The sequence below is a fragment of the Schistocerca nitens genome, chromosome 11 (genome assembly GCF_023898315.1).
Source record: "Schistocerca nitens isolate TAMUIC-IGC-003100 chromosome 11, iqSchNite1.1, whole genome shotgun sequence".
Lineage (NCBI taxonomy): Eukaryota > Metazoa > Arthropoda > Insecta > Orthoptera > Acrididae > Schistocerca > Schistocerca nitens.
In genome coordinates this window covers 123,097,447-123,119,236 of record NC_064624.1, presented here as the reverse complement: position 1 = coordinate 123,119,236, position 21,790 = coordinate 123,097,447, and the positions used below count along the sequence as shown (strand labels likewise).

Sequence of the window (21,790 nt, the reverse complement as noted above, 5' to 3'; positions counted from 1 at the left end):
GCACACAAGTGCAATATTACAAACACCCATAATTTTCTGCAGTTAGCCCCAAATTTGCTGAACATGTCTTCATTCCAAAGGCTGGTTTGACACAGCTCTCCATGTTACTTTATAATATCCCTCCACGAGTAACTGCTGCAAATTACATCATCCACAATCTTACTGTATTCATATCTTTCTCCCTCTACAATCTTCAACCCCCAACCCCTCCTACATCACTTTTCACCAATACCAAACTGTCCCTTAATGTCTCAGACTGTATTGTATCAACTGATACCTTATTTTAGTTTGAGTGACAAATTTCTTCTCCCCAATTTTATTCAATGCTTAATTAGATATTCGATCTACCTACCTTATCTTCCGCATTCTCCTGTAGCATGTCCCACGTTTTCCTTCCATACCCCATACATGGCGACACTGAAGACAAATTAAATTTTAACTCTGCAACAGAGTGTGTGTTGATCTGAAACTTCCTGGTAGATTAAAGTTGTATGCCTGACAGACAAACTAGAGACCCTCACCTTTTGTGGGCAAGTTCTCTACTGGATGAGCTCGCCTGAAGCAGGGCTAAACCAATCTCCACTGCTTTACTTCCGCCAGTACCTTATCTCCTACATTTTTCTGCAGAGTGAAAATTTCATCCTGAAAATATCCCCCAGACTGTGGCTAAGCCGTGTCTCCACTGGACGCTTTCTTGCAGCAGGCTGGAAATGAGGCACTGGCAAAAAAGCTGTGAATACAGGTCATTAGTCATGCTGGGGGTACCTCAGTAGGTATGGCACTTGCCCACTAGAGGCATAGGTCCCAAATTAAAGTCTTGGTCCAACACTGTTTTAATCTGAAAGCAAGTTTCACCTTCAGGAGAAACGTGAATCTACACCTGGTAGTGACATTATTTTCTTCTTCAGAAATGCTTTTCTTGTTAAGGTCAGCCTACTTTTATATCCCCACTATATGGACAGTTATTCTGCTGCACAAATAGCAAAACTCTTACTGCTTTGCGAGTCATTTCCCGATCCAACTCCCCCGGCACCACCCGATCCAACTCCCCCGGCACCACCCGATCCAACTCCCCCGGCACCACCCGATCCAATCTAATTCCCTCTTTAATTCCCTCAGCAGTATCTGATTTAATTCCCTCAGCAGTATCCGATTTAATTCCCTCAGCAGTATCCGATTTAATTCCCTCAGCAGTATCCGATTTAATTCCCTCAGCAGTATCCGATTTAATTCCCTCAGCAGTATCCGATTTAATTCCCTCAGCAGTATCCGATTTAATTCCCTCAGCAGTATCCGATTTAATTCCCTCAGCAGTATCCGATTTAATTCCCTCAGCAGTATCCGATTTAATTCCCTCAGCAGTATCCGATTTAATTCCCTCAGCAGTATCCGATTTAATTCCCTCAGCAGTATCCGATTTAATTCCCTCAGCAGTATCCGATTTAATTCCCTCAGCAGTATCCGATTTAATTCCCTCAGCAGTATCCGATTTAATTCCCTCAGCAGTATCCGATTTAATTCCCTCAGCAGTATCCGATTTAATTCCCTCAGCAGTATCCGATTTAATTCCCTCAGCAGTATCCGATTTAATTCCCTCAGCAGTATCCGATTTAATTCCCTCAGCAGTATCCGATTTAATTCCCTCAGCAGTATCCGATTTAATTCCCTCAGCAGTATCCGATTTAATTCCCTCAGCAGTATCCGATTTAATTCCCTCAGCAGTATCCGATTTAATTCCCTCAGCAGTATCCGATTTAATTCCCTCAGCAGTATCCGATTTAATTCCCTCAGCAGTATCCGATTTAATTCCCTCAGCAGTATCCGATTTAATTCCCTCAGCAGTATCCGATTTAATTCCCTCAGCAGTATCCGATTTAATTCCCTCAGCAGTATCCGATTTAATTCCCTCAGCAGTATCCGATTTAATTCCCTCAGCAGTATCCGATTTAATTCCCTCAGCAGTATCCGATTTAATTCCCTCAGCAGTATCCGATTTAATTCCCTCAGCAGTATCCGATTTAATTCCCTCAGCAGTATCCGATTTAATTCCCTCAGCAGTATCCGATTTAATTCCCTCAGCAGTATCCGATTTAATTCCCTCAGCAGTATCCGATTTAATTCCCTCAGCAGTATCCGATTTAATTCCCTCAGCAGTATCTGATTTAATTCCCTCAGCAGTATCTGATTTAATTCCCTCAGCAGTATCTGATTTAATTCAACTATATTCCATTATCCTTTTTTGCTTTTGTCGACAGTATATATACTGAAAAATATATAATGAAAAATTTCTTCTACAAGCCTTACAGTGATTTCATTTTGGCAGCTTGAATTCTCATTATCATCGTGGTTAAGACTGGGGTGGGATCTGTAATAGAGTCATCCAACTGTAAACAATGACGACAACCAGAAGCTAGGAATAAAATTCACAATATCTTCATTGTCCGGCAACAGTAAGTACTACCTAGCAGAGTGGGTTACAAGAGCACACGGACCTGTCTTACAGCTGTCGCTCACAAGCTCAGGTGCAGAAAAGTCATTTTCCACTTACAGTGCCAAAGGCATACCAGCTTGCACTATTTAGCAACTGAAGTAATCTACCTACTTTTCCAGTCTGTCCCTAATGCTGTCAGGGCAGCTGTACATCATAACACTAGTAATTTAATCTTGCTACTATTTTAGGTAGTGTTTGTGATATCCTTTTAAAATTTTCTATTAGTGATTATGCATGTGCAACAAATTAAAACCCTCAAGGTGTCACATAAGCAGGAAAGAAGATGAAATTTAAGGGCAGAGTTAAATTAACAAACATTTCACATTGACAATTTTCATCCTTTATAGTTTGTAAAAAAAGTCAGGATAAATAAAATAAACATTTCCAATTTACATACATAAATATCTACAGTAACAATTCACATTTCTGTGTGGATCACAAACATACACCCACAAACTCTAGAATTACAAAAATACTTACAAATAATTTTTTAAACTAGTTACTTTTCATTTTCAAAATTCCTGAGGACTGATACACTACATGAAATTGACACCAGTCACTGGCTACAAATGTGACAACAAGCAACACGAACACTTACTGATTAAAAGCTTCATTAAGTAATATTATCTTTACACAAAATTAAGCCAGTTTGAGTGAAAGCTAATTACAATAAATATCCACACGTGACAGACACACACACACACACGGTAAGTACATATACTAAAAATTAAACAATGTATAGTGATTATACGATACAAAATTCTGAAACTGAATATATGGCTGGAACAGCTAGCATGTAACTAATCTCACCCAGTGAGAACAAGTAACTTTTACAAGAGCAAGAGTCGTAAGTTCAGTGTTATCCTCAATTATAGCTATTTATTAATACCGTGTTACCTGTATTTGAAACATTTTTCTAAAGCAAATATGTACCAATTGTCAACCCACCCTGAAATTAATGTTCCGATCCTGAATCCTTTAGTTTTATTAAAACAAAGGTAAACCAATACTTTAGGCTCCTCAGATTTTTTTATGGGAAACACTACACTACGAAATCATGTTTTATACCGCCACAATAAAATAAGTAGCTGCTTTATTTAGTCTAAGTTAACTCTGTGGAGAGAAAGAGGAATGCTTTCCCAGTGCACTACATGACAACAAAAAACTCTAGGAATGTTGCACTAATTGTCACATTCTGAAGGCTCCTTTTTCGCACTTAGGAAACTGCGCACACATCAGAAGCAGCTTTCAGATTATTAATTTGCTCAAGGAAATTTTGGATCGTACAATATGTTCTCCAGTTACTGCTGGCGGCAGGCATCTCGCTTCCCAGCTTGCTGTTCCTTGCGGCTGGTTCGTTTGTCCGGCTGGGGAGGGCAACGGCGTTGTCCCTGGATCGGCATGTACGGCAGGGCAGGACTGGGCGGTGATTCCAGGTCTACGCACTCTGTACAACAACAAAGAGTATCATTTACAGTGTACACACACACACACACACACACACACACACACACACACTTAAATATACTATACAAGGTGTGATCAGTAAGTAATGGTAATTCTTATTTTCCTTAAAGAACCTATTTATCAACATCAACTGTCTCCTTCAAAATAATCCCCATCATGTGCCACACTTTTCCCAGCTCTGAAGCACTTCCAGAACTCACTTTTCATTACAGTGTTCAGCTCACTCAGCTATTCTGTTTTGATATCATCATCATCATCATCATCATCATCATCATCATCATCATCATCATCATCATCATCATCGCGGCACAGCCATGTCCTCTCACACTTCCCTTCAGCTTCAGGATTACAAAGAAGTCACAGGATGCTATGTCTGGCAAATATGGTGGCCAAGGCAACATGACTGTTTTTTTCGCCACCCTCGTTCTGCGAATCAGCGTCACGCATTCTGAGACAGTCCATGAGTGTTCACCTTTGTTCTCAGCGCTCTGCTGTGGATTTCATAGGCAGTGTGCTCATTAAACGCAATCCTATCGAGTTATTTCACAAATTTTTATTCCATTTGTGCAAGTTTTGAAGGCTGACTGGTGGTAATGGACAAATTCTGCACAAGCAATTGAGAGAAATTGCAAAATACATGCTTTCTTCAAGCGCGTGCACTTACTGTAACTGTGCTTGGAACTGGCAATAATGAGGTCCCCATCCATGTCTTGAGCTGCACGAATAATTGCCATTGTTTGTGATCAGACTATAGTATTCATTATCAACCATATGACTGCATGGCAGGAACTCTGTGCACTATCCTATTGTAATCTAACAACAATGAGAAGACCCTTCATATGTGTTTGAAGGTGTCAAACTTTTGTCGGTCTTTGCCCTTCATTTAGTTTCCATTGGGATGATTGGGCCTTTGTTTCGATTCCACAAAAGTGTACCCAATAACATACAACTTTAAGGTTTTCCAAATCACACCATTAACACACAATCCTGACCTCCTCCAGGAGGTTATCTCCTTTAAAAGCCAGAATACAGCATCTTTTTAAAATAGATTTTCCAAATTTTGTCAAATCTTAAATTAATGGAGATTTTCAAATTCTGAATAGGTTCCAAAACAAAAAACACCCAAACAAAACAAAAACCACCACACTCAGCATCAATCTTGTACCCTGTGCTGCTATTCATGTGATATTCTCAGTTCTAAGCCCAGCCCCATACAGTTTTAACCTGCCAGGAATTTTCCATTCAAGACATTTCTAAGAATCCAATTTTATTGTATGTACGAGTGCCACAAATTTTAATCTGCCACAAAGATATCTTAGATACTGAAATTTATTATTGCAAATTTAAACAACCAATTTCTTGTTCTGCAATCACCTATAAGGGACGGTGAGTGTGCAGACCCTCTTCTGTAGGTCGGATCAATGGCTGCTGCTATGTTTGTAGGCGACATAGAATTTGGAGAGCCTCTGTAACCATGTGGCTCTTCTTCCTCCTCAGCTGGATACTGGTAGCCAGCTTGCAACCTAGAGAAAAAAAATTGTCTTTTGGCACAACCTATCTCAAGCACAGCCTGACTTGTTTCTTTTCAGAAAATACAGAACTGAAAATTAAACACATACATTCTATTTTCATATGCTTTTAATACACAAGTAGGCTCATCACCAAAGGCATACTTCTCTGTTAATCTATACCAACAATCAGTAGCATACTGTCAACAAAATCACCTAGGTCAAGCGAGATCTAACTGAACTGAATAAAAATTTTGTTATTTCAACACAATGGCGATACAGAACACACACAATATTCAACAATGAAGTACTGTAAGCAGAAACTGAGCAAACCAAAAAGCTGAAAATCAAACACTTTCCCAGTGTCCATTAACAATGGAATCCATGTTATGTAATATAGAAAAAAAAAATGCTCTGGACCATGTGGTGAGATGTTAAGGAAACCGAGTTGTCCATCTATTTCAGGACACTGGCAGAATTTGTAAATTATAAATTTAGAATGGAAAATAGTCTTGGTGAAAAACGGAATGGTCAGTAAGAAGAAAACTATTAGTGTTAACCTGTATTGTCGTGTACACAGCTCTTTTTACAGTGGCTGTTGAGTTGCTTTGACTTCAGACACACTGTATCCCTCACAAACTCAACTTCGTATTTTAAGGCAGAAAGTACACCAAGAAATATTAACCCCAACAATTGATCCTGCACAAAGATCTGGGCCTCAATTTTGATAGTATGCAGTCGTTCTGAATACAAAGCTTTTAAATTCCACACATTTCATATCCCAATGCTAAGTACTGTAGGGTGGAGTGAGGTGGTTTGTGAAATACTGCTGTGACGCTGGTAACAGGATTTGTTCACAGTATGTAACCTGTACCAGGTGCCACCGACCTCTCTGCTTTGAGGACTTATGCTGTGATTCACAAATGGAGTGTAAATAAATCAAATGAGTCAGTGTCATTAAAGAAACAGTTGTGCACTGTTTCATATTACAACTGTTGTCAGTTTACTTTTCTTTACATTTTAAAGCTGATGACAGTGTGAAGTGGCCTAGATGTGGAGGACATGCACTACTCATCAACATGACTGGCACGAAGAATTTTCCAGTCTAATGTTATTTCATTTCATAGTTCAGTTACTTATGTCTACTCATTTTTGCTCTTGACGTGTGTACTGTATTTACCCAAATCCCAGAAATGACACTTTCATGGGGAGGGGGGAAGGGGGGGGGGGGATCTTTGCCTAGGACCAGGTGAATCTGATGGAAGCAAAGGAGTTGAGGTTGGAGAGGAAATTCTGGAGTTGTTCTTCACTGAGTCCAGATCATGAAGAAGTCATCAATAAATCTGTACCAAACTTTGGGTTGGCAGGCCTGGGTAACCAAGAAGGCTTCCTGTAAGCGACCCATAAATTGGTTGGCGTACGAGGGGGGCCATCCTGGTACCCATGGCTGTTCCCTTTAATTGTTGGTATGTCTGGCCTTCGAAAGTGAAGAAGTTGTGGGTCAGGATGAAGCTGGCTAAGGTAATGAGGAAAGAGGTTTTTGGTAGGGTGGCAGGTGATCGGCGTGAAAGGAAGTGCTCCATCGCAGCGAGGCCCTGGATGTGCGGGATATTTGTGTATAAGGAAGTGGCATCAATGGTTACAAGGATGGTTTCCGGGGGTAATGGATTTGGTAAGGATTCCAGCCGTTCGAGAAAGTGGTTGGTGTCTCTAAATGATGGGAGACTGCATGTAATGGGTTGAAGGTGTTTATCTACGTAGGCGGAGATACGTTCTGTGGCGGCTTGGTAACCAGCTACAACGGAACGGCTGGGATGATTGGGTTTTTTCCCCCCTGAGGTAAGTCTTTCTGCTCCTAGGATTGGAATGACTCCTTACCCTCTCGCTTAAAACCCACATCCTTTCGTCTTTCCCTCTCCTTCCGAATTTCCTGATGAAGCAACTGTTTGTTGTTAAAGCTTGAATTTTGTGTGTATCAACATGCCAGTGCTTTCGTTTGGTAAGTTACATCATCTTTGTTTTTAGATATAATTTTCCTATGTGGAATATTTTCCTCTATTATATTCATATCATTAATTTGAACCCAACAATTACGTTTGTTATTGTCACTGTTCCATTTTGAAATCTTTTCTGTCATCTTACTTTCTTTCTGTTTTTGCAAGTAGTTTCACTTTGTATTCACCTTCTCCTTTTTACTGTAATCTACCATACAATTTTATCCCGCCTATATATACACTCAATAATACATAACCCACTTCCAAACCATAAACAAAAAAATTTCCGCTTTCAACACTACTGCTGCTATAAAATCCGTTTCCAGTTCACAAACAGTTCCTTTCACCTATTAACCATTTCGGCTAGTTTTAACAACTTTCGCTTTATTTCCATTTCTCCCACATCACTGATCATTTTTTGGCGCTTCCCACGGGTTTTAACATTATTTCTTCATCAGACTATTCTTAGCCTCATTTTCATAATATGCCGCCACAAAACCACTCTTTTTAATACATTTACACAGCGTTTTTTCGAAATTTTCCCAAATTTCTCCACCCTTTAACGTGTTTTGGCGGCAACACAACCACCTAACCTTTGCGCACATCGTTGTTTACCGACCCAAGTTCACAGGATCAACATAGCTAAGCTTTAACAAGCACCTTTTCGACTTTTTTCACGCCAGATCTCCAACTGCTTTCTAGTTCACCTTTATCTCTCCCCATACTATCTTATTTTTATTTTCATTTTAGCCTCATGTTACACTTTACATCTTGTAATACCATGTCACCCTCAACATCCCCACAACAACCCCATTAAGTTTTATTTACATTCCCTTCGCAAACATGCTTTCGCCGTAGCCAGATTACGCTCCCATATTTTATTTACTCAGGCTTGTCTGACATTTGGCATTACCCCCAAAGGCCTCACACTTAATCCTTCACCTACACATCAACTCAGCCAATGAATACACCCATGAACTCCTATCTTTAATAGAAGTCCTCAATCTTTGCTCTCCCACATCCACACCAGCTGTTCACAGCATCCTCCTACAGGCCAACCGCAAATAAGAACAGCATGCCACCCTCCACCTTAAAAAACTATCCCATCTCCTGGTTTCCCACCTCCGGAAAGGCAATTCACCCTCCACAACCTTTCCAGCAAACCTCAACCTCCTCCCATTGCACACAGACCCAGTCTCTCCATCTACTCAGTCTCCCACTTCCAGCTTCACTCCCCCCAAAACCTCAAAATTGTAATCAACACAATCTGGAACCACAACACCCTAATTCAGTAGTTAACCTTTCCTCCAAACCTCTCTCCCAATCCAAAACCTCTGTCCTATCCAAAGGCCTCCCCGTCAGCCCTAAACAGCCCTTGTCAAAGATGTACTGTCCTACACTCTTACTCTCTGCTGGAAATATCACTTTGCCACAAAGAAAAATAATCATAATCCTACTCCTAATGATCCAACTCTCCAAGACACCATCCAAATTGAACCCTGCCTGGAACAGTTCCCTCCTCAGTCACAGCGACACCCACCTCTTCGTCATAATCACCCACTCCAAACCTTCCAGGAATTTCTCACTTCCAGCCTTGCCTCTCTATCCTCCTTGAAAGACCTTAATCCTACTCCCAACATCACCACTGCTGAAGCCCAGGCTATCCGTGATCTGAAGGCTGACCGATCCATCGTCACTTCTTCCGGCAGACAAGGGTTCCACAACTGTGGTACTTTATCGTCTAGAGTATGTGGCTGACGGACTGTGTCAGCTTTCAGACAACACCACATACAAAGTTTGCCAAGGTAATCCCATTCCTGATGTCCAGGTGGAGCTTCAAGGAATCCTCAGAACCTTAGGCCCCCTGCAAAATCTTTCACCTGACTCCATCAACCTCCTGACCCCATCGACACCCCGCACCCGTACCTTCTACCTACTTCCTAAAATTCACAAACCCAATCATCCCGGCCGCCCCATTGTAGCTGGTTACCAAGCCCCCACAGAACTTATCTCTGCCTACATAGATCAACACCTTCAACCCATTACATGCAGTCTCCCATCATTTAGAGACACCAACCACTTTCTCGAACGGCTGGAATCCTTACCAAATCCGTTACCCCGGAAACCATCCTTGTAACCATTGATGCCACTTCCCTTTACACAAATATTCCGCACGTCCAGGGCCTCGCTGTGATGGAGCACTTCCTTTCACACCAATCACCTGCCACCCTACCTAAAACCCCTTTCCTTATTACCTTAGCCAGCTTCATCCTGACTCCACTTTTGAAGGCCAGACATACCAACAATTAAAGGGAACAGCCATGGGTACCAGGATGGCCCCCTCGTACGCCAACCTATTTATGGGTCACTTAGAGGAAGCCTTCTTGGTTACCCAGGCCTGCCAACCCAAAGTTTGGTACAGATTTATTGATGACATGATCTGGACTCACAGTGAAGAACTCCAGAATTTCCTCTCCAACTTCAACTCCTTAGGTTCTCAGATTCACCTGGTCCTACTCCAAATCCCATGCCACTTTCCTTGACGTTGACCACCTGTCCAATGGCCAGCTTCACACGTCCGTCCACATCAAACCCACCAACAAGCAACAGTACCTCCATTATGACAGCTGCCACCCATTCCACATCAAACGGTCCCTTCCCTACAGCCTAGGTCTTCGTGGCAAACGAATCTGCTCCAGTCCGGAATCCCTGAACCATTACACCAACAACTTGAAAACAGCTTTCGCATCCCGCAACTACCCTCCTGACCTGGTACAGAAGCAAATAACCAGAGCCACTTCCTCGTCCCCTCAAACCCAGAACCTCACACAGAAGAAACCCAAAGGTGCCCCACTTGTGACAGGATACTTTCCGGGACTGGATCAGACTGAATGTGGCTCTCCAGCAGGGATACGACTTCCTCAAATCCTGCCCTGAAATGAGATCCATCCTTCATGAAATCCTCCCCACTCCACCAAGAGTGTCTTTCCGCCGTCCACCTAACCTTCGTAACCTTAGTTCATCCCTATGAAATCCCCAAACCACCTTCCCTACCCTCTGGCTCCTACCCTTTTAACCACCCCCGGTGTAAAACCTGTAACCCGGAAGGTGTACATGATCAAAGGCAGAGCCACGTGTGAAAGCACCCACGTGATTTACCAACTGACCTGCCTAAACTGTGACGCATTCTATGTGTGAATGACCAGCAACAAACTGTCCATTCGCATGAATAGACACAGGCAGACAGTGTGCACGGCCAGCACATCTCGGCACAGTGTTACACCGTCCGGGTTATCTGGATACTTCCCACTAACACCAACCTGTCAGAACCCTGGAGACGGGAACTTGCCTTTCAGTATATCCTCTCTTCCCGTTACCCACCAGGCCTCAACCTCTGCTAATTTCAAGTTGCCACCGCTCGTACCTCACCTGTCATTCAACAACATCTTCGCCTCTGTACTTCCACCTCGACTGACATCTCTGCCTAAACTCTTTGCCTTTACAAATGTCTGCTTTGTGTACGTGCGAGTGTATACCTGTCCTTTCTTCCCCCTAAGGTAAGTCTCTACTCCTGGGATTGAAATGACTCCTTTATTTTGCTTCCTATAAATATTTGAAAAGTACTGTATTCAAAGATGAACAGTATTAAATTTCTGTTTGCTCACAAAAAAATTTGCATTAAATACTATGAACACTAAAAAAACAGTGTGTGGCAAAATTACGTAATGGCAGCTTCTAGCAGCATTTTTCCGAACTCACTCAGTTGCAGGCACATTTTTTTATCACGAAAATTGGAAAATGGCCAGATTGCACTTACGAACAGTATATAGCTGTAGAATATCAATAAAGTAAAACACTAAGGTGACAAAAAGCAATGGGATACCCCCAAATATCTTGTCAGACCTTTTGCCTGGTTTAAGTGCTGCAACTCTACATGGCACAGACTCCTGAAGTCTGTTGGAAGCCCCTGCAAAAATATTGAGTTTTGTTGCCCCTGTAGCCATCCATAATTGCAAAGATGTTTCTGGTGCAGAATTCAGTGCATGAACTGACCTCCTTATGTCCCATAAATGTACAATGGAATTCATGTCTGGCAATATGGGTGGCCAAATCATTAGCTCTAATTGCCCAGTGTGTTCTTCAAACTAATTCCAAACAATTGTGGCCCAATAACACGGCACATGATTGTTAGGGAGCATGAAAAGGGCCACAGATGGTCTCCACATAGTCTAACAACAACTTCCACTCAATGATCAGTTCAGTTGGACCACAGGATCTAGTGCATTCCGTGTAGAAACAGGCCACACCATTATGGAGCAACCAGTGTCTTGCCGACAACTTCGATCCACAGCTTTGTGGAGTCTGCACCCCACTAAGCCAATTACCACCTCTTACCAACTGAAATCTGGACTCTTCACCAAGCCAACATTTTCCACATGTCTCCACTCCAACCGATATGGGAAGTAGTCCAGGAGAGGCGCCGCAGGCGATGTGCTATTAGCAAAGGCACTTGCGGGGTTCGTCTGCTACTGCAGCCCATTAGTGCCAAATTTCGTTCTCGGTCCCACATTGATTTCCGCAGTTGTATCACACAGTGTTGCTTACCTGTTAGCACAGACCTCTACGCAAACACTGCTGATGCCCGTCATTAAGCGAATGACCTCTACCACTGAATTTTCAGTGGCGAAAGGTAATGCCTAAAATTTGGTATTCTGACACTGACAATCTCTGAATACTGAATTCCCATCAATTTCCAAAATGGAGCATCGCATGTATCTAGCTCCAACTATGGGTTCCGTATGACTGACTGACTGCCTGCCTGGGTTACTCCCCTTCAAGTGGACTCTCCCAACATTCCACTGTTTCATTTATCTCAGCCAGCGTCAGTAGTATCAGGGTGTGTGTGTGTGTGTTGCGTGTTGACGTGAATATTTAAGTTTAGTTTTTGTCACTGTTAAAATGTTTAAACTGAGATTTAAGGCAAAAATCATTTGAAATTTTTAATTTATGCTATATATCATTTATTTTTACACTTAGTTACGTACTGTTTAGGTGTTTATTTTATTGCACTGAACAAAGCCTGCAGCATTTTACTATTTATCACACAGAAGCACATAATCGTGTATGGTTCTTTTAAATAGTACACAAATAGACCGTCAGAGTACTGAATTTTACATTCTGAAAAATTATACAATCTCTGTAGCAAATAAATTTCCAAATAAAACTGAACTCGCAACATTTAAATTTGCACATAAAAATTCCACCTGATAGGTACAAAAAGAAAGTCACTCAAATTTACATCCATTGCTGGAAACTACATTTTTCTTATCAGTACTCAGAACACATTTTATTTAAACAGACACTAAGAATTGCATTGAAGAAATGGACAGATCCCCATCACAACTTCCCTGCACTTCGTCGATAGCAGTACAGTGATCACTGGTCACTGTAAAATAGTCGGTTTATTTCTTTAAATAAATCACTGACACTTCCTTTATAGACCGACTAACAATTTCATCAAACTCGGGAAAGTTAAAAGTAACACATTCATGCAAACACATTTTGAGCAATACTATGTGATCAAAAGTATCCAGACACCCCAAAAACTTATGTTTTTCATATTAGGTGCATTGTGCTGCCACCTATTGCCAGTTACTCCATATGAGAGACCTCAGTAATCATTAGACATCTTGAGATCAGAATGGGACCAGGTGATTCTGTTCACTTGCATCTTTTGTCTGTACGCTAGATTTCCACATTTCTAAACATCCCTAGGTCCATTGTTTCTGATGTGATAGCGAAGTAGAAACCTGAAGGGACACGTATAGCACAAAAGCGAACAGGTCGATATCGTCTGTTGACTCACGAGAGACTGCAGACAGTTGAGGAGGGTCGTAATTTGTAATAGGCACACATCTATCCAGACCATCACGTAGGAATACCAAACTGCATCACAATGCACTGTAAGTACTATGACGGTTAGGTGGGACGTGATGGAACTGATTTCATGGTGGAGTGGCTGCTGAGACACCACAAATCCAATCAGTAAATGCCGAACAATGCCTCACTTGGTGTAAGGAGTATAAATATTGGACAACTGAATAGTTGAAAACGTGTGGAATGACTAATCACCGTACACAATATGGCAATTCAATGGCAGGGTGTGCGTATGGTGAATGCCTAGTGAACATCATCTGCCACCATCTGTAGTGCCAACAGTAAAATTTGGAGGCCGGGGTGTTACGGTGTGGTCGAGTTTACACGGAGGAGGGTTGCACCTCTAGTTTTGCGTAGCACTATCACAGCACAGGCCTACATTATTGATATAAGCACCTTCTTGCTTTCCACTGTCAAAGAGCAATTCGGGAATGGCGACTTCATCTTTCAACACAATCGAGCACCTGCTCATAATGCATGGCCAGTGGCGGAGTAGTTACACAACACTAACATCCCTGTAATGGACTGTCCTGCATAGAGTCCTGACCTGAATCCAACAACACCTTTAGGATGTTTCTGAATGCCAACTGCGTGCCAGGCCTTACTGACCGACATCGATACCTCTCCTCAGTGCAGCACTCTGTAGAATGGGCTGCCATTCCCCTAGGAACCTTCCAGCACCTGACTGAACATATGCCTGCGAGACTGGGAGCTGTCATCAAGGTTAAGGGTGGGCAAACGCCATATGGAATTCCAGCATTACCGATTGAGGGTGTCACGAACTTAAAGACATTTACAGCCAGGTGTCTGGATACTTTTCATCACACGGTGTATTTGGAACCGTACTGAAGGAAACAGATACGTAGCTCATGAGGCTTTGTCTACGTGACTCCTACACCTATCAATATCAAGTCAAAACATTTGTAGCCTTGGCAATTTACGGAGCGTAGGGGGGGTGGGGGGGGGGTATAAAAGTATTCCACTGCAACTGTCCTTTAAGAGCGAGTTGGAAAATTTTCACGTGATCCGAGAGACCACAACTCTCGAGTTAAGGGTAAAATACTGAATGTGTATGTTCACGAGGCTAACTATGGTCCACACCAAAATTACACATGTCACAGAGTAACATGCTCTTTAACAGGATTTTCACATGTTTGGCAGATGCGTCTAGCTGCCCCTTTTCTCTCATCTTCAACATCCCGGTCAATGAAAATGTTCTGATTGTCACTCCACTGGGCTGTACTTTATACTCTGGCATTAGGCAGCTGCAGCACGGCAGAACGAGTGACAGCTGGTGTGCAATATAATTAGGAAGCTGCAGATTCAGAAAGTCTTAAGTCAGTACCGTCAGAATTGTGGAACAAATTTTCGCCCAGGATAGATTTTGCACACATACTTTTCCCTCCTAAAATGACGTTTCGTTGTCAGTGCAGACCAGTGGCAGCAATGCAGTCTTAGACAGGAATCTGACTATTCAGAGAGAGAGAGAGAGAGAGAGAGAGAGAGAGAGAGAGAGGTGGGGGGCAGAAGAGTATAGCGATGCTATGTTGCAGACAGACCTGGCCAGCAGCAGATGTAAACTGTAGGTGATTATTTACTGTCTAACGGGAATTTTTGAGGAACCATGAAAGCCATTATAAGGTTTTTCACTACACCTTGGGCAACACTGTTGCCAATTGCTCACATTTGTATGGTTATGTTTATGTTTTACAGTAAAGCATCAGATGCATTACTAAATCTTACAACCTAACCAAAAGGTGTGCAATACCGGGATCATTTTACTTTGGGACTGGTACGTACAGGAACTGTCTATACGAGAGACTCCAACTGAGCATACCCAGGTAAGCAAAATATCGCAGCAGTGTGAAGTTTACAAATTCGGACACTGTTCACATACTACTGTGTAATTTCTTCAGTTATCAAACACACTGCCAGAAGTACGAGACCAGTAACCGACCGGACACTATTGGAAACAGACATCCGAAACATGCACACGTCCGAGTACCTGAAAGACAGCTCACCCCGAGTCTGAGCGTGTCCCGGGGTGCCTGTAGACGGGAGACACGTCTAGGTCCGTAGGGCGGACGGCAGGCACCGGAGGCGGCGAAGGCGAAAGCGGGGTCGGCGGGGCGGGCAGGATCGCGTCCGCCTCTGCGGCCAGCTGCTGTTGCCTCTTCGAGGCCGCACGCTGCCGAGCCCGCTCTTTTGCGCGGCGGGCCTTCGCTCGCTCCTGTAAAATAGGAATGAGTCCGAATCCTACAGTATTTTACCACAGGTACAACTCTATTTGTTTACGGCAAGTTCTTTAATGGAAAATTGAACTACTTTGTAAAAATTTGAATTTAGCAATGGATCATCTTTTCTTACTTATCCTAACTGATCAGAATTCACTTCAGAAGTAAGGGGACATTATCCTTTGTATTTGGTTCCACCTTATGTCTTAATTTTCCTGAAAACGTATTGAGAGAAGCGTTTGGAAATTACTCTAAAAGTGTTTCTTACATAATTTCCAAATTAAGGTGAATGAAAAAGTTATTGCACTCATTCTTAAAACTGAATTGACAGGTGAACCTGTTTTTAGAATGGCAGAACACACTGTAGAAACAAATGCTGAGGTGAGTAAGCACACACTAGCAGCCATCAGTTTGTCTAATAGACCATTAATTCCCCAAAGCATTTAAGTCCCTGGCACGAGACCATTTTGTTGTATACATAAATAATTACAGGGGAGACCTGAAGTTCAACACAGACTTTTGTCGTGCCTCTTTGAATTTTATGTTTTATGGTTTCCATATGCTAATTGTTTTATTTACTTGACTGAAAGATAGCATTTTTATACACTACTTTAGAGAGTTTTTTTTAACATATTCTGACTAATCAAAGTTAGAAATAGTTTTACTGATGTGAAGTGTGCCTAAAAACTTCCCAGTCCTATTGCAAAAACATAAGCCATTTATTTTTGTGTACATTGTACTAATGCAAGGAGGAATTACATTAAGAATGGTCAGTGGTTTGCATTGTGTGTTTGCTAAGGCAGTCTTCTGTGGTGTCACTACTCTTCCACCACCACCACCACCACCACCACCACCACCACCACCACCACCAGAGTAAACAGGCATTCAATTAGCATTGCACATGTGGTCTAGTAAATATTTGCAGTGTTTTCTTAGATTGATTAATGAAACTGAACATATGTATTTTTTGTCAAATGCCATGGAAAGTCACTAGCCTAGTGACTATCTGCATTCTAGTGCAAGCCACACCCTTCTCATCCTCAATGCAGCAGCCAGTACTTGCTTTGAATTTCTGCAATGGTTGCACTTGGAAAATTCCTAAACCTCCAGCCCCATAACTTGGAAGCCTTTAGTGTTTCTCTCTTTGAAGTACTGACCAACCTGGCCAATTTGCGGAACTTGCTCCGTATCGGCAGCAGTAGTTTAATTTGCAAATATAAAACAATCTTACATTTCCTGAATGGTAATTTTGAAAAACATTCAGTTGATAAAGTCAGTGGTAAGAAAATCAGACTACAAACGATAAGTGCCAAGGTTCAGTCCTCAGTCTGTTCAAACACAATTTGGCTAGCTCTTCCATTCAATGACGCTGGAAGCAACTTTCCCCACCAGCTTATGCCTGTCACGTTTCCATCTCTGCATAGATATTACAACTACTCGGACCTGTTACCTATAACCAATTTTTCATCTGTTTTTAACCCCATCCCTGAACTCTCATACCTACATTTTAACTATTTCTCTCTGTCTTTGAAGAATTACGGTCGGTTGGTGTGTGGGATTGAAGGGACCAGACTGCTACGGTCATCGGTCCCGGAGGAATTATCTGATCACAACTTCTTTTAGGGAAGTTTTACCATAAAATATCACTTTCCAATGCAGTCTAGCACTGATTATCTCATACTTCCAAGACATACTATAAAAAAAGAGCATTTAATGGTATCTGTTGTCTGAAGCTTAGCATGACTGCAGTATCCTCTATTCTTTGACATTGTTAACACATCACAGGACTTCCATAGCTCTATTACCTGCCAGCTCCACCAAAATTTATTCTGCTACTGGCTGCATGTAGATGGAAGTGTGTCATTTTGCATTTGGTTCTGAGTGTTCACTGTCATAATCTGATCATTTCTGCCCTCATTTAGTGGTACATATTTGTATTAGGAATTGTTTAAAACCACGAAGTATTGGCTTCACAAGCTGTGACAGTTGCGAATACAAACAGTGATCCGGGTACTGTCCTATGTTTTTGATTCCAGTCTTTGATCACAATATAAAATCCTCCAACAATGACCAGTTTCAGTCAGTAATGACATCTCCAGATCTACAATATGAAAAATACAACTAGTGGGCAGTCTATCTTCCAAAACGAAGTATTTCCTACCACAATATACTCTGATGCAAACTGGGAATGTACAGATAAATAAGGTAAAGGTGTCTGTGCTACACCATGTTGTAATGCGATAAATCCGTAATGGCATCGTCAAAACAAGCACACTCAGCAAAGCATTGTCACGTTGTTGTTGTTTTCAGTCCTGAGACTGGTTTGATGCAGCTCTCCATGCTACTCTATCCTGTGCAAGCTTCCTCATCTCCCAGTACTTATTGTAACATATATCCTTATGAATCTGCTTAGTGTATTCATCTCTTCTTCACCCTCTACAATTTACACCCTCCACACTGTATTCCAATGCTAAATTTGTGATCCCTTCTTTTTGTCAAGTTGTGCCACATACTTCTCTTCTCCCCAATTCTATCCAATACATCATTAGTTATGTGATCTACCCATCTAATCTTCAGCATTCTTCTGTAGCACCACATTTCGAAAGCTTCTATTCTCTTCTTGTCTAAACTATTTATCGTCTACTTTTCACTTCCATACATGGCTACACTCCATACAAATACCATCAGTAACGACTTCCTGAGAAATCTATACTCGATGTTAACAAATTTTTCTTCAGAAACGCTTTCCTTGCCATTGCCAGTCTACATTTTATATCCTCTCTACTTCGACCATCTGTTACTCTGCTCCCCAAATAGCGAAACTCACTACTTTAAGCCTATCATTTTCTAATCTAATTCCAGCAGCATCACCCGATTTAATTCGACTACATTTCATTATCCTCGTTTTGCTTTTGTTGATGTTCCATCTTATTTTCTCCTTTCAAGACACTGTCCATACCATTCAGCTGCTCTTCCAGGTCCTTTGTTATCTCACAATGTTATCGGCGAACCTCAAAGTTTCTTCTCCATGGATTTTAATACCTATTCCGAATTTTTCTTTTGTTTCCTTTACTGCTTGCTCAATATACAGATTGAATAACATCGGGGATAGGCTACAACCCTGTCTCACTCCCTTCCCAACCACTGCTTCCCTTTCATGCCCCTCTACTCTCATCACTGCCATCTGGTTTCTATACAAATTGTAAATAGCCTTTCGCTCCCTGTATTTTACCCCTGCCACCTTCAGAATTTAAAAGAGAGTATTCCAGTCAACATTGTCAAAAGCTTTCTCTAAGTCTACAAATGCTAGAAACATACATTTGCCTTTCCTTAATCTAGCTTGTAAGATTAGTCATAGGGTCAGTATTGCCTCACGTGTTCCAATATTTCTACGGAATCCAAACTGATCTTCCCCGAGGTCTGCTTCTACCAGTTTTTCCATTCGTCTGTAAAGAATTTGCCTTGGTATTCTGCAGCCGTGGCTTATTAAACCAGTAGTTCGGTAATTTTCACATCTGTCAACACCTACTTTCTTTGGGATTGGAATTATTACATTCTTCTTGAAGTCTGAGGGTATTTCGCCTGTCTCATAATCTTGCTCACCAGATATGAGTTTTGTCAGGGATGGCTCTCCCAAGGCCGTCAGTAGTTCTAATGGAATGTTGCCTACTCCTGGGGCCTTGTCACATAGTTTGACAAAATACTTGATTTTAGAAAGTCTACAGCTTAAGAAGTTTCGCACTTTTAAGTCCCACAATGACAATTACTTCATGTTCTTGGCCAGGAGGTTTCAAGATCACGAGATATCAGAGTTACTCCAAGAGTATTTTCCCTCCATTATTGGTACGCTAGACGATGAAAATTGAGATTCTGAAACAGACTTATTCCTGAAGAATTAAGTCTAGAATTGATTGACTAAACTATAAATGATACCATGCAGTGTATCAACCAACAAACCATTTGCCTGCGAAAGGCAAAGGTCCCGAGTTCGAGTCTCGGTCGGGCACAGAGTTTTAATCTGCCAGGAAGTTTCATATCAGCGCACACTCCGCTGCAGAGTGAAAATCTCATTCTGGCATTTCCATTTACTTTCCAGCATCTGAAGAAATTCAATTTGAAACCAGCAGAGACAACAAACACATTTTTAAACTCTCTTCAGAACAAAAAAGGATTTCAAGTAGCAATCTAAGGTGTATCAATGAGAGAATATTTTTATCAGCAAGTGTCATGAAATAATGTTTTGTCACTGCCTATACCATTATGATCCGTCAGAACTGTCAAGTACTTTTATGAAAGGTCCACAGAAATGTATTTTCTAGTTTTTTTTAGTACAAGAATTTCAAACCTACAAGTACTCAAAAACTGAGAATAGCCAAGGAACAAAGTATCAGGTCATAACGAATTAAAGAAACAGTGTGTAGTAAGTACCAGAAACACATGCACGACAGTTGCCACTCACCCTCTCCTGCAGAAGGCGTGCCAGCTCCCTATCCTGGGCTTCAATTGCCATCAATCGATCGCGGTCCAGATCCGACAGGTGTCTCCTCGGGTCCGCCTCGGCAGCTTCCCGCTCCTGCAGCATGCGCGCCAGCTCCTACAATGCCACCGTGCCAAAATTAGAAACTGACGACCATTAGCTCATTACGGCTAATCTTTTACCTGCGATCTGCAGCAAAGCAAAGCGTCGGTTGACGAGTGTCACTCTAGTCACGACATTCATTCAATAAGCGTGACCAAGAGTGCACCCGTCCACCGCCACCCGCAAATGGGATTCCGCACGGTCACTCCACACGGCCACGCCGCACATTAGAGAGACCGCCAGTGGCGAGGTACGTTTTCGATGATCGGAAAGAAAGTGACAACAAATAAGGGTTCATTTATCAGCAGCTTGCAGTGCGACAAAACTGCTTTCTTAAAATTTTCTGAGCATGTGATAATCAGCCTTGTACTACAAAGCACAATAGTGAGCAGAATAAAGAACTTACAGCATCTTTCTCTTCTTGTATCCTCCGTGCCTCTTCCTCGTCCAGAGCATCCGTATCTCCCGGTTCTTCATCCTCCACGTAATCTTCAATTGCATCGACATCCGCCAAGTTCTCAGTACTGCGCGGCAGGCCCTTGGGACTACGAGGCATAGGGTTTTCTGCACGGCCGGCACCTTGAATCCTCAGAACCCTGTCAATGTTAGTATTCATTTTAATGGCAGCAGTGACTTAGTGAATAATAGCAGGAGCCTCCAAACAGAGAAACAGAAAGGGCAGAACACAATGAAGCCCGAGTGAAATTTTGATGAGAATAATGCCTGTGATTAACAATGTCGATGACTAATGAGAATCTGGGACACTTATAAAATGTGGATTGACAATTTTTCCTTGAACAGCAGCTCTTTTTAACCACATTTTTCTGTTCTTAAGGTGGCTTGGCCAGGCAGTGACAAAACTAACTATTGTAATTGCATACAATTTTATTTCTTGTAGGATTGTCATTTCTTAGCATTTTAGTTCTTTTCATAATCACCAACTGCATTATTTACTTCTGCAATTTCAACCCGAGGTCATTTTCAATGTCAGAATCTGATTAGCTTGTATTAAACAGCTTCTCTCTCTCTCTCTCTCTCTCTCTCTCTCTCTCTCAGGGAGAGAGATCTCAAATTTAATATTTGTCTCAATGCACCAAACATTTAACACAGGTTGTGGCTGTTAGAGAGCAGAACATGGCAGCATTTTAAATTTTTTCAGTAATTATACAAATATTGGACATAAAATTTTTGTTACTCCTGGAAGTCATTAGGTAACCTTCAAATGGGATCATGCACTATGACCAGATTATCAGTTTGGCTGTGCTGAGGTAAGTTGACAGTAATGGATTTTATGTTGTCAATTTTAACTGCCAGCTGTTTTTTGGATCTTTCAGCAAATTTTCTCCATGTCCCTTGATATCACAGGTTATGTTAGCTAACCTGCTTTCTCTCATGTAACACCTAAAAATAGCATTTAGGATTTTTAAGAACTTTATGAGAAACACTATTATTCTCATAAATAAAAACAGATTCTTTGCAACAGTTTCTTTAACTGGAAATCGCTTTATCAGCGAAAGGTCCATCCTGGTAAGGGAGAAAAATTGTCACAAACAAATGAGAAAGGAAGAGCATACAGGATA

The 21,790-nt window shown here is 41.7% G+C and overlaps 1 protein-coding gene across 4 annotated transcripts in view; it reads right to left on the bottom strand.

Annotated features, from left to right (window-relative positions):
* Positions 1-2,808: 2,808 nt before the first annotated feature.
* LOC126213295 (coiled-coil domain-containing protein 50) overlaps positions 2,809-21,790 on the bottom strand; it is a 184,551-nt gene continuing 165,569 nt past the window's right edge. For 3 of the 4 annotated variants that reach the window (XM_049940969.1, XM_049940971.1, XM_049940967.1), the window contains 5 exons: positions 20,617-20,806; positions 20,091-20,225; positions 15,419-15,627; positions 5,333-5,481; positions 2,809-3,938 (listed from right to left, as the gene is read on the bottom strand). In XM_049940969.1, coding sequence (XP_049796926.1) covers positions 3,793-3,938; positions 5,333-5,481; positions 15,419-15,627; positions 20,091-20,225; positions 20,617-20,806 — 829 coding nt within the window. In that variant the 3' untranslated portion in view covers positions 2,809-3,792. Of the gene's footprint in view, positions 3,939-5,332; positions 5,482-15,402; positions 15,628-20,090; positions 20,226-20,616; positions 20,807-21,790 lie in introns of those variants that run through there. The other variant, XM_049940968.1, reaches the window with a different exon arrangement.